A 17,984-nucleotide genomic window follows, 5' to 3' on the forward strand; every position below is an offset into this window, starting at 1 on the left:
TGCGCGATATTTCGAAACGATAGTTTCAATGTTTTCGCAATTTAAAATTAAAAAAATAAATTTTTTTTGTCAGGACAGTCATTCTTTCCAGCTTTATAGGAGCAGATAATCGACTTCAATATCTTCTCTATATTTCACAATATATTATTAAAATTTTTCTTTCTAATTTGTACATTGCGATGTAATTTTAAGGAAATTGTATGTAAATGTATATAGCGTTCAGCCAGATAAAAAAGAACAATAACCAAACAAACCAAATAAATAAATAAATAAATTGAATATATAGAACCCAACTAATTTTTTTTTAAATGGGTAAGAGCAACTGTTTGAGAAAGGACCATTAGCAGTATGAATCAAAATCAGTTAATTTAACTATAAGTACAATTAACTTAAAGCTTAAAGATAAATATTGAATATTTTCATATATTTCAAAAACGTTCAATAGTTTCTGACAACCGCTCAACCTGGCCACACTCGGGAACTGCAACCAAAATAGGCAACGGTCACACTTGGTCACGTCGCTCACGTTTTCTATTTACGCACATACGAATAAAAAGCGCATAGAAGTGCTGTCAAACATATATGTTGTATGCTCATGTGGAAAGGATTTCGCAGCGTGTAAATATAAGGTAGTACGCAGATTCTGAACAATTCGCGCAAAGCCAGTGGCTGCTGTGCATGTGTGTGTGGGCAATCTCAGTTCGTGTCTGTGTGTGCGTGTGTGAGTGTATGAGCGGAGTCCTTTGGATTTCCGCGAAATCACCCAAAAAGTGTAATACATATATGTTTGGGTGGCCATACATCCGTGGGGGCGGGGCTTGCGGGGGCGCTCAATATCGTTGACTGGCGCGGGGCGACGAACTTAACCTCAAATCCTGGGTCAATTCCAAACGTGACGAAAGACAACAAAGCAAACAAAGCGTATAATGTCAGTCAGTCGGTGCGAGTTCAAATCGAAATCGCTGTCACAGTGTGTTCATAACGCTTGCAATACATACAATTCAAAATCTTTGATTGCAACACTACGTATTTCCTGCAGAGCGCGTCCACAAGGAGGCCAAGGCCAAGAAGGTGCTCGACATGGTAAAAAAGCGTCAGGCGGACAATCACGACCACGAAAGCTCAACGGATTCCGGCGATGAGGAGCTGCACCATCGGAACGCACTTGGTTCCGCCGGCCAGGTTGATGGCGCCACGCCCACCACCGCCAGCTGCCAGCACATTAAGAAGGCGGTGGACGCGACCCGGCTGAGGCGTCTACTAAAGTCCACGGGTCTGCTCTATGAGTGCAGTCAGTGCCAGAAGCTGGGCAAGACCGTGGGCACCAGCGGTGCGGGAGCGGGAGAAGGAACTGTCGGCTCTGGCGGAGATCCCGGCGACTTTGAGTTCGACAGCACCCTTTGGCTGTGCCTCAAGTGCGGCACCCAGCTGTGCGGAAGGGCTCGTCACAAGCACGCCTTAGAACATTACCAGGTAAGCTGTAATCCAAGCACTCCATTTAGCTTAAGTCATATTCCATATGTCAGAAGCTTTATTCCTCTGTGTGTTTCAGACACCTCATTCGGACTCGCATGCCCTAGCCATGAACACGCGCTCTTTTGACATTTGGTGTTATGAATGCGACATGAAGATCTGCTCCAATCTGCGCAAGAATCTGCTGGAGTGCGTGGAGCTGGTCAAGAAGTTGGCCCAGAAGCCGCCCACCGCCACGGTTACGCCCAGTCCGCCCACGATTAGCTACATCGAGCAGAGGATTAAGGCCACGCTGGAGCACCTCACACCGATCGTGCCAATGACTGGCGGATCATTTGACGACACCGGCGGAGGAGGGGCTCTGGCGGTGGGCGCGGGCGGAGGATCGCGAAGCAGCCAGGTGGCCATACCGATGCCACCACCGCCGCCCAGTTCCGGACATTCGCCATCAGATTCGCTGACAAGTGTGCCGGGTATGGCAAAGAGAATTGGTCAGTACTTCTCCACCACCAATGGCAACACTGGGGACAGCCGAGTCCTGACCCTGGAGACGCCGCGTATCGAAATGGACCGTCTGCCCCGCGTGCGAGGCTTGACCAACCTGGGCAATACTTGCTTCTTTAATGCGGTGATGCAGTGCCTCGCCCAGACGCCGTTCCTACTTAGCGTGCTTAGAGAGCTGGCGGAGCCCGGAGAAGAGTAAGTCCATAACCGAAAATGTTAATGTAAAGCAATTGTATTTGATGTGTACTTATTTCAACAGATTTGTCCTACCTGGAGGAACATTCAACATAAAGGACAAAGGAGACATTGAGCTGCCCATGATCAAGGGTACCCTCTCCTCTTGGGGCGGACTCACCGCCGCGTTAGCCAATGCCCTTGAGGAACTGCAGGCTGGCGGTTGTGTATTTACGCCCAGCAAGCTCTTCGACAGGCTGTGCATAAAATGTCCACAGTTTACGGGCGGTGATCAGCATGATGCTCACGAACTACTCCGCCAGCTGCTGGAGAGCGTGCGGAACGAGGATCTTAAGCGCTACCAGCGTGTGATTTTGCAGAACCTCGGCTACAAGGATCAAGATGTCAATAGTGTGTCAGAGGAGATGCGACAGAAGTGCAAGATCTACGGCAACCAAGCAGGAGACCGCATCCTGCGCCCGGAGCAGGTATTCCGTGGCTTCCTAGTGTCGACGCTCACCTGCCAGGACTGCCACAGCGTGTCCTCGCGCCACGAGTACTTCCTGGACATGTCACTGCCCGTGGCCGTAGAGAAGCCTCAGCCGCCGCAGCGCCGAAAGCCGAGTCCGGAGCTCAATCCAGCGACCAGCAGCTCCAGCGGCACCCAGACCTCCAGTCAGCCGACGATAAACACCAAGTTTACGGATGGTAGCGTTAACTTTACAGTCTCCATATCCTTCTTCCTGCACGACGGTGAGGAGGGATCCCTGGGCCCGTCCAAGTCGCAGGTGAAAAAGGAAAAGGAACGCGAGCGTAAGGCAAAACGGGCAGCCAAGCACCAGCGCCACAAGCAAACCCAGAAGTTGAGTCTTAAGCTAAACGGGAATGACTGCGGAAATGATTGCGCCGAGTCCGGAGAACAGAGCGCTGCTCCATTGGCGTCCCTGGGTGCCGGCGATGGCCAGGCTAACGATGGCCCCGAACAACCCAAGGTCCAGACCGAGGAATCCACCTCCTCCAGCGTGACTACTTCGGAGCACTCTGACGCTGATGTCGAGGACAATCTGGTGGAGGACTCAGCCCCGCCGTCCGCTACTACTGTGTCCAGCAGTTCGGCATCCTCGACAGCTCCCTCCAAGTTATACACGGACAGCAATGGCAATGCCCAGCAGCTGGGCGAGAAGCGCGACGACACGCCGGAGCACATGGACAAGGATTCGCTCGAAGAAGATGAGAATGGTGAGTGAAATAAGCGTCTTCCATACTGAATTCATATACATATCATATCATATTATGTATGTTAGTCCAAGATTTATTTATTTGTATATACTTGACTTTGGTTGTATAATTATTAAGATTGCATTCGCTTGCAAGTTGATTTGCTTAATACAAAACAGTGGTCGTGATTAGCATTGCTATGCGAAAGTTGGGTAATTGCCTGATATGATTTTATTACATACTGACTGGTCGACTTTCATTTCGAACGCTTGCAGACTCGGGAATCGCCACCAGTCCAGCACCAACTGCTACCAATAGCAGCACCAGCACCAATGCCACCGGAAACAACAACTCGGGTTCCGGATCTGGTGCTCTCGAGGCTGCCTCCACGCCAGCGAGCCTGGTCAGTGCCGGACTCTCAGAGAAGGGCGCCTCGCTGATCCGCCAGATCTCAGTGGGCGCTGAGCAGGGTGCCCCCAATGGCACTGCAGGCGCGAATGGAGAAGCCAAGGCGAACACGCAGCCAGCGAAGACTACTAATCAGGCCCAGAGTCAGGCCCAAGCCTTGGCTAAAGCCCAGGCCCGTGCGAAGCGAGTGCGCACGCAGAGCTACTCGGACTGGAGCACCACGATAGCGCCACGCTACCAATGCGAGGATGGAGAGTGCTCCGTGCAGTCGTGCCTGAACAATTTCACCGCTGTCGAGCTGATGACGGGACAGAACAAGGTGGGATGCGAAAGCTGCACCCAACGCATCAATGGCAGCGATCCGAAGGCTAAGTCGGTGAACACCAATGCCACGAAGCAGCTGCTGGTCTCCAGTCCGCCAGCGGTGCTCATACTGCACCTGAAGCGTTTCCAGCTGGGACCGCGCTGCATCTTTCGCAAGCTGACGCGCCCGGTCAGCTATCCAAATTTGCTGGACATTGCCGCCTTCTGTGGCTCCAAGGTAAAGAATCTGCCAAACATCGATCGCAAGCAGAAGAAGCTGTTGTACGCCCTATACGGCGTGGTGGAGCACTCGGGCGGCATGTACGGTGGCCACTACACGGCGTACGTGAAGGTGCGTCCCAAGGTGACGCCGGACGATAAACGCTGGAAGTTTCTGCCGCACGGCAGCAAGGCGGAACTGGACCAGGACGATGATCAGCTAAAGAAATTGGAGGAGCTGCTTGCCAAGGAGAAGGCGCGCGAGCTGCATCTGAAGGCGATGGACGACAGCGATGACTTCAGCAATTCCAGCAGCAACTCGTACACCTCCGACGAGGGCCATGCCCCAACCACGCCGCCCGAGGAGCAGCAGCCGCAGCAGCAGGAGGAGGCCGCCAATGTGCATGCGCCGCCTGGCAAATGGTATTACGTGTCCGACTCGCGTGTCCAGGAGGTCAGCGAGGATACGGCCCTAAAGGCGCAGGCCTATCTGCTCTTCTACGAGCGCATATACTAAGGACTAGGTCACGCTATAAGCGAGACGGAGGATGCGAGGCAGAGGGAAGAGCGACGGGTATCCTAGATCTGAGACAGAGATAGAGACAGAGACAAAGACAGAGACAGACAGAGTGCCGGAGAAAGAGAAGGCAGCTACTCACACATGCCAAATGCATTTGGTTTCTCCCACTCAAAATTAGTTGTACATCTTCGTATTTTTTTTTTTTTGGAACAAGCTTTAGTTAGTTAAACAAAACGATGGAGGAAACACACGCACTCATTTTAAATTGTAGTTCTCAGGAGTTTGGCTTTTGGGTTCTCGTTTTACATGTACTTTTTTTTTAGTAGGTAACGTAAAGACACTGAAGGGAAATTTTCATGTTTTACTAACTGTAAGTTCTTTTGGTACCAACATTGCCCATAACAACGACAGAACGTTGCTTAAACTACCAACACCAGAGACTTGGGGAAAATCGCTGAATGGACAGAAGGAAATCAACACGGAATGGATAACTAAAAACGCAAAAGAACGATGAAAAACGGGAGGGGAAAACCAATAGAGAAACTCTTTGCTGATGTTCATTAGTTATTATAACGAATACGAATGAAATAAAAACCAATTGCTCGCTTCTGCCAATATATTTAACTTTGCAGTAATTTAACTTACTTATAGTACACCTACTATATATATATCAATATATATATATACATATATATATATTTAATATATATACACTATATAACGGGCCCAAATACATACCGCCCACGTAGATATTTACAAGTTCAGCCGAGATGTTTTGATGTTTTGGACCTACGTAGCGAAAGAGTTGGCAACAGGAGAGATTTATACAATAGCGAAAAATAAATAATTATACACACAGTTTATCTTATGACCTAGGCTTAACTATCGATTAAATTATGATAATTAACCAACCATAGACTCTATGTATATTAAAGAGAGAAACGATATATGAACGCAAAAGGTCGCTTGTGATTTCAATAACCCAAAAGCCAGAGCTTCCTTTCACAAAGGGGAAGATCAAGCACCATACCCATCCCACTCTCGCACGTCCAGCTTATCTGCCACCGGGTCTCCACTATCTGCCTTCCATCTGACCCCATTGGATCCCCTCCCATCCCATTCCGTAGCAAATGGCCAAGGTCACGTCGCGTTCGCTCGATTCTACGACGCCTCCACAGGTGCCATCGTCAACCAGTCGCAACATGAAAGCTGCGCTGTTCGGATCGTGGTTCTGGCTGGGATTGGGTGTGGGCCTGCTTCTGGCCGGCGAGTCCGGCGTGGTTTTCGCCAAGCGTTTCCTGCGCTGTGAACTGGCACGCAAGCTGCTCGACCAGCATGGTTTCGAACGCAGTCTGCTCTCCAATTGTGAGTGGGAAACCTATGTATATTGAAATGCACTATTCCGCACACATAGATGATGATGCTCGCAGATGTTCGTTCAGATCAATAGACTGAATGTCAGTAAGTTGTCAGTAATCTTCTGTTACTTATGATTTCGCCCATTTAAGGGATTTGTTTGCTCGAGCACGAGAGCGATCTGGATACGGGCAGGATCACCACCAATCCGAATGGATCTCGGAGCTATGGGTTGTTCCAAATCAATGGCCGGTTTTGTCAGGAGGGCAGGCGTGGCGGCATCTGTAATGCCAAATGCGAAGGTTTGAAGACTCCTAGAAATCGTATTATTCTATTCAAGTTGAACATCTTTTTTGTAGATTTTCTGGACGAAAATCTAAGGGAGTCGGTCACTTGCGCCAAGCGCATCCAAACCACGGATGGTTTTCGGTACTGGGCAGGATGGCTACGATATTGTCGAAACACCCAGAATCTGCCTAATCTTAAGGTCATCTGTGGGATCTAAAAGTAGTTAATTTAATGGGTTGTACAGCGTTATGAATGTTTAAACAAATAAATACTATATACCTTAAAAAATGTCAAAAGGTTAATAGTTTTCCGATCTCCAAGAACTCTAGTTCCAAACTTACCATTAATATAAATAACTGCATCGATAGAATTCCTGAAGAATTCGAGCTGCATACAGTCGGTTGATCCGAAACCAAATCGGTTTCGGAATGTGGTGAGTTTGGCTCCACAAAGCTGGCGATCAGCTTAAAATTATTTCGCACTGGCAACACTACTCTCTCTCTATTTTGTTCTCTGAGATTGGTAAATTATCAAGTAGCGAAAGCTTTAAGCTTTTTCGCAAAAACTTTGTGGGGAGCACTTACGTGGCCCTTTCATTTGGCAACATCGGCCGAACAAATCGGAGCGTTTTTTCGCACGTGTTCACAAGAGATCAAAAAACACATTCAATCAAGAAAATATGAAAAAAGCAAAGTCAAGAAAAGTAAATTCTAGTGCCCAGTGCCAGAGATTCGCTCTCTTATAAAACAAACGCATTTCATATGTACATAGATCTTAAACACTCCCTATGGGAAGTACTTGTGCCTGCTCCCCGAACCCACCACTCCGAACCCCTTATACCACCCACCAATATACGTATATTATGTGACTCATTCCCTGCCCCCAAGACCAGTTCTCAAGTTTGTTGAGGGACTGAAAAAGTATAAATAAGATCCAAAGATCTGATGCCTTAGTCGTTGAGCTGCGGTGTGATAAAGTTGATGCAAAAATTAAAACTCAAGTGTACACATACTTATTTTTTGTTTTCGTGTTCAAGTCCCAGTAACCCATTATGTTTACTCCTATTTTATGAATAAGTGCACCCCTGATATGGTTTCTCAAGAAATCGCACCAAAACACCCTGCTGCATTTGTGTATGAAAATGAAATTGAAAGATGAATTTGGTATTGTTTTCAAAGAAAACAGTTCCAACATTCGTACATTATAAAAGGCCCATTATAAATGTGATACCAATCAAAATATTTATTTGAATCTGTGATATTATTTGAGTTCTGAGTATTTTTTTATTATACCCAATGATTATGAAACTTTAAAGGAAATATATGATAACACAACTAAATATCAGCATTTTCTGATTTATGGTGAAATTCGTAAAAACAACCTTTACAAATATTTGATGTGTTATTAGTAGAATAGTGTTACATTAAAAAAAATATATATAATTTTAAAATTCTTCCAATTAAATCGATTAAATCAAAAGTCCAATCTAAAGAATCGATGATTTGTTAATGAGCTGATCTCTATGCAATAAATTAAATAAATTTATTTAAATTAAACTAAATTAATTTTAAGTGTATTTTTCAAATATAAATACATATACCAAATGGAGAAAATCTGCGTTGAGTTTTTGTTAAAATTGAATTTAAATGCAGGCCAGTATAAAATGTCATTTACAGATGATGATCTTCCTAGTGCACGAGTGATAACTGATCATGGAGCATTATGAGGATCTCCATCTGAGTCTGATCCGAATGATCCCTGATTCCTTCTACTAAATGACCTGTAAAGTGAGTTCGGTTCTTATTTGGGCTGTGAACTTGCCAGGAAAACTGCATTTCCCATTTTCCAGACTGTTCTTTAGCCATTTTGATGTTTTCATTATCTGGCGAAACTCGACATTAACTTAATTTCGTTTATTTGGATCATTTGGATAGGTTTTTTTTTCGCTTGGGGTATTTCATCACATGACGAAACTCTTGAAAAAATTCCCCACTGCCAAAGCTTTTTCCATCGTTTTTCCGGCTTTGCTTTGTTTTGGTAATCGAAGAACGACGCAAAACTACGTTCTTGATAGTAAATTGTGAAAATCAACTTGCAATTTGGCGTTGCTGAGAGGGCGCCATGCTACAGATGAGCCTACCTAACGTGGACCTAGATCCACTTCACTTGTAGTTTCATTGCATGAACCTTACCAATATGTTGCCATTGATAACATTTCGCAGGTATTCAATTATTTTTGTGGTATATTTCATTGACCTAATATAAATCTGGAGTCCACACACTTAGAAAATCCCAAAGGGGTTATCATTTGTATTCAATAACATTTATGCATGTTAAGGTACAATAAGCCTTCCCTCCGATCATTAGGTTTTGCCAAGCGAGGTTCCACTGTCTCCCTATGACTCTCCCTTTGTTCTGCGACGCATTTCGGAGCTCCACCAGTGGGGCGTTCTCACCGCCTCCTTGCCGCTCTGCCGCTCCGCTGCCGCCCACGAACGCCGACGCCCCTGAGCGTATAAAAAGTGCCGGCCGGCGAGCGAATGGCATCAGTTTTCAAGCTTTCAGCTTTGTGGTATAGCGTATCCCAGCGAACTCTAACCCGTAGAACCAAGCAAACGCAGCTGATATTACACCAGTGTAGGCAAACCGTGCAGAAGCGATCAACATGAGCGAGTTGCCCAGAATGCAGCAGCAGCAACAGCAGCAGCAGCAGGATCAGGATCGGGAGAAAGCTTCCCAGGAGCTGATCGATTGCGATATCGACTTCGAGGAGGTTACGGCCTCCAAGGTGGGGGCAGTCAGGATGCCACCCACTTCCAAGCGATACACCAAAGCCCTGCAGAAGGTAAGCAAGGTGCAGCGCATGCTGGACCAGGCCCTGATCCTGCTGGCCGAGGAGGAGGCCAGGTGCCGCGAGCAGGAGCAAGAACCGGGCTCCAAAAAGACCAAGAAGCAGCAGAAGAAGATGGCCAAGAAGGACAAGAAGAAGGCCAAGAAGTTGGCCAAGCAGCAGGACAAGAAACCGGCGGAGGAGCCGGCGGCGGCTGGGGAGGAGCCCTCCAAAAGCTCCAACTCCAGCTCCTCCAGCTCCAACTCGTCCAGTTCCAGCTCCTCCAGTTCGAGCTCCGGCTCCGAGGACGAAGGGGCTTCCTGCCACGGCTACGGCTGGTTCAGCAATCCCTGTCGCCCAGGACCATATGGCCATCACGGTTTCGGTCGCCTTCATGGGCACGGTTTTGGCCACAAGCATGGTCGCAAGCATGGCCACAAGCATGGCCACAAGCATGGTCACGGGCCGCATCATCATGGCCGACATGGACATGGACGCCCTCACCACCACCATCCGCATGGACCCCACTTCGGACCACATTTCGGACCCCACTTTGGACCCCACTTTGGACCCCACTTTGGACCTCCTACCTTTGACTTCGATCGGAGGTCCTTTCGCGGACCTTGCCAGGATCAGTGCCAGTTTTTTCGATGGATGGGCCTGCCGTGGGCCCTGGACAAAGCCGCGGCCTGTCGCAGGAGCCACTCGCTGCCTAGACTATCTCGGCACGACTGTCGTGGAGATCTCGGACTCGGATTCGGACCAGAATACGGATACGGACATGGCCAACCGTGTCGACCACATGGCCGTCGACTAGAGAGATCTCTTTCCAGATCCAGTTCCAGTTCCAGCTCTAGCTCCAGTTCATCCTCGGATGATGAGAAGAAGAGGCAGAAGTGCAAGGGCAAGGGAAAGGGAAAGGGCAAGGAGAAGAGAAGAAGGCAGCGCTCCTCCTCCAGCTCCTCATCGAGCTCCAGCTCCAGTTCGGATGGCGAAGTGCAGAAAAGGCACCACTTCGGGCCTCCACATCGCCATCACTTTGGACCACCACATGGCCACCACTTTGGACCTCCTCATGGCCACCACTTTGGCCCTCCTCATGGCCACCACTTTGGCCCTCACCATGATGGCCACCACTTTGGCCCTCACCATGATGGTCACCGTGGCCACCACTTTGGTCCCCATCATGGCGGAGATCACCATCACCATCACTTCGGCCCTCATCGCGGTCCTTTCCCCGGACAACAAGTCCCCCAATTTGGGGCCTCTGACTATAAAACTAGCTGAAGAAAATCCACTGAAGGACCCGGAGTTTCCTGTCGCCCATCATGGACCACCAGCATCCGAGTTCCCAGGTCCTCGCAGTCGTTCTCACCGTCGTGGTGAGCACAGCCAGCACTAGGAATCCTTCAATACAACCTATACCCACCCATATTACTATACGTGTAAAACCCAGAAACTTCTATATTATTCTATATTCATATTCATTAAAACTGCATATACAACAAAATTAAATAAAAACAAAAATCAAATCAATTTATTCCGCACTTATTATGGATATTTAATATATTTTTTCCCCTTTGGCACAAGTATATTATTTAAGCTCAAATGTAATGCCTATTACTTTCTGTGCTTGGGATTAGCGAACCTAATTATATTATTTAATTAGATTTGACCATTGAGCGAGTGTGAATGCACACGATTCAATTGCATTATAAATGCATCACAACTGATAAGGACATCAGAAACGCAAACAAAGCTGGCAAAAAGGGTCGAAATAAATTAAAGCCCATATTCAATGGGTGGGAAAATACATTTAAACAAATATAGATGGTTGCGGGTGAGTAATTACTCTATTTGTGCGAAGGTGTTTAAGTTAGGTACTTAGGGGCTTATGAACATTACGCATCCGCACCCCGATAAGATGGGTATTCCTGAAGAGGTTTTCCCCCACCCAAATGATGGCGCAATGTCAGCGATAACAAGCTTGATAGGCTTATCTAATTATAGGTCTTCCACCTGATAAAATATTATTGTTTTGGCGCTGCAAACCTTGAAAATGAACTCATTATATTAATTGGCTGGGTATATTATGACAACCTGTGGATGAACCGGACGAAGGATGTTGGCTGAATTTTCTCCTTCAAGTGGGTACATTTTGTGGCTGCAAGTGTTCTCAGCAACGGAGGGGAAATCCTGACTATCACATACCCAGCATTCTGTAAAAAATAACTCTAAATAAATACCACTTTACACTTTACTTGAATAACAACAAAATAAGTGGCCCAACTGCTTATTAAGAAGTATTCCAAATAAGAAAACATAATTTTTCCTTGAGCCAAAGTTTTCCGCGCTCTTAGGCGCTTTTAAGAGAGCCAAATACTGGGAACAGCAGTGGGAACACCATGCGGGTGGGAACACCTTTGCAGTGCCCCAAGCAACTGTCCCCGAACTCCAATTACTGGGTAGGCGGCAAATGGGAACTGCTTTGTCTACGAGAAGAGCTCGTCTGGCAGATGGAAGTGAATTCTAGTGAGTTGGGGGTATGGACCCAGTGGAGCTGTGGGCCAAAGTTGAAGAAACGCCGGGTAGTTGGCCTGCGTGGCTAAAGTGCTGTTTAATAATGGAGCACCGCAGGCCACAAGGCGCTTGAGCCGTAAGTGCTGAACTCCTGAGTGCTGACCTCTGACCGGCCGGCGGACCAGGAAGTGACCTGGGAAGTGCTGGGAAATCGCACCATTTCATTGCCAAAAACGACAACAAACAGGTGGCAACAGGTAAGCGGAAAAGGCAACACAAATCGAAGGGGGGTGTACAATTTCAATGGAAAACTTTATTCGATTTTTGTGACAATGTGACTAACTTTTCTTCGCCTTTTTGTGTTGTTCGTTATTCGTTGTTCGTTGTTATTTTCTTTTGTTTTTTTTTGAGCACTCTGACAATCGAAAAAGTTCATTTGTTTTCACCAGCACCATTTGCACAGTGAAAAATGAAAGAGATTCGCAGAAGTATGTGATATTTCTGCAAAATTGAATTCGTATGTGATATTTATGCGAAATTGAATTTGTATCCTCAAACATAAGCCAAAATGCAGCATGAAACATTATTGTTCAATAGTTCATCGCCATATAGCCAGCACAATAAATTGTTATTAAATAGGAAATCGAGTTGACTGCATTTTCATTTCCCGAAGTCCCTTTCCACCTTCATTGTCACTTGCAGGTCGTTCAATTTCCCAAAACCAAAGACTTGGTTTTGCGGAGGGGCAAAGTCAGAAAAAAATGAGAGAAAAGTGTGGCTTGAATAGCGAAAGGTGCCGGAAGTCGATTTTTGAGCGGAAATAATTTTGCCACATGTTGGCAAAATAAAAAACACCGACGAGGGCAATTCTAAAACAAAGTCACGCGCAGAAAATCTGAGCGAAAGACGGGGAAAATTGAGGCGGGAAACGAAGGATGTGGCGCAAATCCTTCCGCTGTCGTCATTGTCGAAAGCTTAAAATTCAATATAAGCAAAGGACCCACCGCGTCCCTCAACCATTTTGATACTCACACTTCCTGTTTCGCCGCATTTGCGATTTTGCTTTCAGAGGGTCCGTGCACATGCTTTTATGATACATATGTATATATATACATATTTATTTTTTAATAATTTTCCTTATTTCCCTGAAGACAGGTGGAAAAAGCTGAGGGGCTTACTTCTGCGTGTGTCAAACGCAGGGTAAGTAAACTCGTCAGACAGATGAGTCGAATCATTTTTATTTGGCCAAAACTTTCGTTTTCCGCTCACTTTATTTCGGTTTATTTAAACGAGGGACTTGGCTGGGAAACTGCAAAACCCTGTGGATTTCACCGGAAACAATACAGTGATTCTTGTAGGTCTCTTTCGCCTAATAAGTGACAGCCGAAAAGTATGCACCTCGTTGCATTCCAGCTCCACAGCTGCGTGATATCAGGGCAAATAAGCTGAGATGACAGCGTTCCCTCGTTTCTTCGCTTCTTCGCTTCTTCGAATTTTCCGTATTTTCCTTTTATTTTTTTCTTGGCTTTTTTCCGGCACCAGCAGTCTCTGCTAACTGGCAAACAATGGCCACCATAATACTACACAATAGATATTTGTCAGGAGGCAGTGGGTGGCTGGGGATGGTTGGCTGATTTGGTGGCTAGGTGGCTAGGTGCGAATGCAGATACATAGAAAGTTATACGAATGTTACGTGAGCAGAGTGCCGAGCAGTGGAAACTGTAACAATGGGCGGGTGACCCCGACACCTTTCCACCCCATCTTGCCCACCACCTTCCATTCGAATGATAACCCTTAGCCCAGTTGCAACGCATTTCGTATGCAGCTCTTGTCCGGCCAGGCAGCCTTTACGGTTCCGTTTCCAGTTCTGGCCCCCTGAATGTGCCACACCACCCACTACCATTTTTGGGTTCCATTTCCACAAGCCGGGCTAAGCAAACAGCGGCGAAGATGAAGACAGGGCAGCGGGCAGCGGGCGCAGGGTGGAATGACAAAAGTGCAGTTTTGCAAGGCCAACATTGCGTATGCGTGATGTTTGGGAACTTTAATGCACCCGCTAGCTGGGCACTGTAATTAATTTGCAGAATTGTGAGAAGGGCAGACAACGTACAATTAAGTACTTAGACTAAGCTGTTCATTAGTTGATAAAAGGGAAATGTAGTCATAAGCAGTCGTGTTTCTGAAAATTGAAGATCTCGTTAATTGGCAAAATATGAAATAAACATATTAATAATGGGAGAAATTCCAAGGCAACACTGGCTTAAAAGCCCGGTGATTGGAAATTGTGCGGAAAACGAGAAGAACTGCCCGTCGACATGGCAACCAAATGAAATTGTTTAAATGGTATGCAGGCTTGCAGTTAATAAATTATCTGTGTTCTATGTAAATGCAAATAAATACGAGCACCTGTGAATGGGATTTCCATTGAATGGCTCCCCAGGGAAAAAACGGTGAGCACTTCCCAATGATAAATGGTAAGCCATTTTTTATGAATCTGCTTGTAGATAGATATCCGTTTTAGTTGTGTGCTTATTATTAAATCAGTTCCGACCATCGATGGCAATGGCGAAGTGTGGCGGTTGCAGATCTTCTTGAGTGAAATCTGCATACGAGATGTGACAAATTGGACGCTATAAGAGCCAATTATTCCATTTACTTGGCCGCACACCCACTTGCGAAGTGAAATCAAAAAATCTTTATTAAAACATTTTATGCAAATGAATAAATAAGCAAGTGGCGAACAGGAAAAAAGAAGAAAAGTGGCAGCCATGGAAAACACTGAGGGGAAAACTGACTGACAGTCGTCAGAGATGTTTCGTACTCAGACAGGGACGGCGATAGGCGGAGTGAGGGAGATGGCAGCAGCTACGCATTTACATAAATATTACAAGGCTATTACTCGCCGCCCGTGTGCCACGCCCCAACGCCCCAACGCCCCCTTCATAGGCAAATATGCGTGTGTGTGTGCATTACAATAATATGAAAATTATTTGTAATGTAATTTCAACTTAATAAATGTTCATTTTCATATAAGCGACAACTCATTTTACTCCGCAGCAGGTACGTGTGTGCGTGCACTGAGAGAAACCCACGTCTATTTGGCACTTGGAGAAACACGTCGACTTTGAATATGTACACAAATTAGTAGCTTCTTCTATTTTTCGAGTGCCTGAGGAATTACTGAGGGCGAAGTGAGGTGAGAAAAAAGCTGAAGTCCAAAAGAACGACAGGAAGTGAAGTTGTCGAAAGTGAATTTGCATAAACGTATGAAATTTTAATATTTACGACAAATGTTCAAGCACTTCCCACCCGTACACAGACAGACACACACACACACGCACACACAGACGCGCACCGTGCACTCAACTCACGCACACCAGCGCAATCGCAGCATTTTCCTTTTGAGCTGCATACTTGGGGGCGCACACAGAAAAAGTTTTCCCAGCCTACGGCAACTCGTCCGCAGCACCTGAATGTAGAAGCACATGTAGATGACAATGTTGCTTTCCTGCTGCCAAAGTGGGCGCTGAATGGGGGCAGGGGGCGTGGCAGAAATGGGCAGAATGGGAGAAAGGCGGACGGAGGAAGGAGGAGAAAGGCACTCACCGAGTGTAAACTAAATTGAGTTAGCACCGCCGAATTGGGCAACGAGCTCGGAACTTGGCTATGGCCCATTTCGCACCGAGCGGTGTCGCCCCAAATTGCGGGTGTTTCGAATGAAATCTGGGTCGCACCAATATGTTAAATAAGTTGCCAGGCATTCAGTCTAGCTGATTGAAACAATTTTCCATAATAAATAGTAAAACTTTTTAATAGGCGCTTAACATAAATTTGCTATCAGTGTTGGCCCATATTAATTCTAGCCATTTTAGCGGATGGGCAAATCCCCTGATGACATTAAAGTATGCCCAGATTAGCAAACACTTCTGGTTTCAGTGTTCTGTGCCCCCAAATCCTGCACAGAGCTCCAGTTCCCACAGGAGATTACAACTGTGGCGCAGTTTCCCCATCGATTTCGCCAGTCCGCATTACGAAGGCACCGAGGCGGAACTGCTCCAGTTTTTGGGCAATTCATTTGGTCACACCAGGTGGGCACTGCCACCGAATCCAAGGAGCAGCTGGACTTGGACTTGTGCTTGTACGTGTACTTGGAATTGCTCCAGCAACTCGATGATTGTTTGCCAAATTGCACGTTGGGCAACTCCATGATTTTGGCCAAGAAACAGAGCTTCTTGGCGCGCAGAAATAGCCATTGTTTATTGGCCGGTTCATTAGCATTGGGTCCCGCGGCTATATCGCCATTCGTGTGCAATTAGCACGGCCATTTAAACGATGCCCTGCACTCCGATGTTTATTCCATCAGTCAGCTTAAATGTTAGTTTAATCGTTTTCGACTTAAATACGCATATAAGTAGCTAAATGGTTTTCTAAATATTCTCTTTGAGAACGCTACTCAACTTGGTCTTCACCTTGCCTTCGAATCGTATCGAATCGAATCGCTTTTAATGTTCTTTTTAATGGCTTTTATTGCGCTGGTCAATCGCTTCTCGATTGTTTTTGAAAAGAATCACTCTTCGGGCTGGAGGTCATTAAATTGCCATCGGGCGAGGATAGCATTCGTAATCGACGAGTGAGCCACCCAGAACACAAATCAACTGATTTTTCAAATTGACTTCAAAATGGAAGGCTTGCTCTGCTGTCAAAAGTGAGTAAATCTAAAATAGCCGACAGATAATAGGAAACTATAGATTTTATTTATTTACAAGTAGAACGGATAGATTTTTAAGAGTAGTTATGCATATTTGTGTTCTGGATCGTAAATAACTTTTCGCATGCGAGTTGGGTTGCAAATTTCATTACATATTGATTGCGGGATCAAAGTTTTCCGCTCGCTTTTCCGAAGTCGACGCCGGTTCATATAGTTGCCCATTTACCCTTTGACATTGTGTAAATTGATTATGGCGAAATCAGAGCCCTGCTCATTTACAACATGAATAAGAAATACAAAATTGTGTCTTGTGTGCGCTCGTGTGTGAAAAATAGTGTTTGCGTATGTTTTCCCATTTTATTACTGTGCACACTGACTCCTGGCGGTAATAAAACTCGAAATGTTCGCACAGTTCGCTGATGGATTAATGGTAAAAAGAAACAATGTTATGCCAAAAAGTTGAACAAATACAAATGTAAAGTGCGAATTTTTAAATGAGAATTTCACTCTGCCTATTTTTTATAATCAGAAGAATCAGAACAGCAAGAAAACTGGATTATTGAGTGTGTTTGCTGTCGGTCGGCTTGATTGTAATTAAAACTTCTTCATTTTCTGCCACAACAAACAATCGTCCAAAAAAACTACTCATCAAGGTCAAGAAGGCCTGTCAACACGACGCAATTAGCGCTGCCCGCCGGAAAAATGGGGAAAATGTGAGCAATCGGAAAATGCGGCCAGTTTACTTGGGCTCAATAATGACGCATTGGAAATTTTCACTTAATTCGCCCCATTTTCTTGTCACATGTATTGCCAATGCCAACGAAACAAAGCCGGTTTTAATTAAAGCTCCCCTGTCATTTTTATCGCTTGTGTGGCCCCATTACATTTTACCTTCATATATGGGATGTGGGATGTGGGTTTTCCCGGAGTTTTCCGGAGTTTCTAGCGATATTTAATTGTTATTTAATTGCTCGCTTTGCCGGATGAACATATCTGCCTGATGGCAGCTAACTGACGGAGCTTATTCTTTATTTACCAGTTAATTAATATTACATGAGTCGTTATTAATGCCACGGGGAAACTCATTACTACTTTTAATTACCTTATTAACAATATTTCCCCTTTTGTTGATATTCTGTGATATTTACGTGTGCGATTTATTTACATATACACTGCGATATGTTTTCAAACACATTGAAGAGTCTGCAATACCATCAGGAATGCTTGTGCGAATGTGTTATCTTCAGAGGTCCTGCATCGATATGTTTACGCTCCTTGAGCCCTTGCGCATTAATTAAGCAAAGGACATGTTACGTAGAAATGCTTTTGGCCGGGAATCAGCCGGGAATCCTGGTTTCAGTCCTGCCAACGATAAGTCTCTTCGATTCAATTAAAAGCTGCAGTGGCAGTCGCAACAAATTGGTAATCAATACAGTCACAGGATAAAGGACCTCTCCGCTCGC

The 17,984-nt window shown here is 45.7% G+C and overlaps 3 protein-coding genes across 3 annotated transcripts; all 3 read left to right on the top strand.

Annotated features, from left to right (window-relative positions):
- Positions 1-463: 463 nt before the first annotated feature.
- On the top strand, positions 464-5,779 carry LOC6550944 (ubiquitin carboxyl-terminal hydrolase 45). Its single transcript, XM_001976928.3, has 5 exons — positions 464-629; positions 1,040-1,473; positions 1,553-2,172; positions 2,237-3,390; positions 3,645-5,779. The coding sequence occupies exons 2-5, from the start codon at positions 1,081-1,083 to the stop codon at positions 4,814-4,816; spliced, it is 3,339 nt and encodes a 1,112-aa protein (XP_001976964.2). The 5' UTR covers positions 464-629; positions 1,040-1,080; the 3' UTR covers positions 4,817-5,779.
- A 190-nt stretch (positions 5,780-5,969) lies between these two features.
- On the top strand, positions 5,970-6,736 carry LOC6550945 (lysozyme). The gene is made up of 3 exons (XM_001976929.3): positions 5,970-6,184; positions 6,328-6,477; positions 6,535-6,736. The coding sequence occupies exons 1-3, from the start codon at positions 6,022-6,024 to the stop codon at positions 6,678-6,680; spliced, it is 459 nt and encodes a 152-aa protein (XP_001976965.2). The 5' UTR covers positions 5,970-6,021; the 3' UTR covers positions 6,681-6,736.
- A 1,311-nt stretch (positions 6,737-8,047) lies between these two features.
- Positions 8,048-10,792, top strand: LOC6550946 (hornerin). The gene is given in 2 exon segments (XM_026982337.1): positions 8,048-10,597; positions 10,599-10,792. Coding segments are annotated over 2 exon segments (1,566 nt in total). The 5' UTR covers positions 8,048-9,128; the 3' UTR covers positions 10,696-10,792.
- Positions 10,793-17,984: the final 7,192 nt, after the last annotated feature.

The sequence above is a fragment of the Drosophila erecta genome, unplaced genomic scaffold, assembly GCF_003286155.1.
Source record: "Drosophila erecta strain 14021-0224.00,06,07 unplaced genomic scaffold, DereRS2 tig00000126-arrow-pilon, whole genome shotgun sequence".
NCBI classification, from domain to species: Eukaryota; Metazoa; Arthropoda; class Insecta; order Diptera; family Drosophilidae; genus Drosophila; species Drosophila erecta.

Coding starts and splice junctions, on each gene's coding strand:
- LOC6550944 (XM_001976928.3), top strand. CDS start 1,081: ATGGTAAAAAAGCGTCAGGCGGACAATCACGACCACGAAAGCTCAACG. Junction 1,474..1,552: donor ACGCCTTAGAACATTACCAG/GTAAGCTGTAAT, acceptor TGTGTGTTTCAG/ACACCTCATTCGGACTCGCA. Junction 3,391..3,644: donor GCTCGAAGAAGATGAGAATG/GTGAGTGAAATA, acceptor GAACGCTTGCAG/ACTCGGGAATCGCCACCAGT.
- LOC6550945 (XM_001976929.3), top strand. CDS start 6,022: ATGAAAGCTGCGCTGTTCGGATCGTGGTTCTGGCTGGGATTGGGTGTG. Junction 6,185..6,327: donor ACGCAGTCTGCTCTCCAATT/GTGAGTGGGAAA, acceptor CGCCCATTTAAG/GGATTTGTTTGCTCGAGCAC. Junction 6,478..6,534: donor CTGTAATGCCAAATGCGAAG/GTTTGAAGACTC, acceptor TCTTTTTTGTAG/ATTTTCTGGACGAAAATCTA.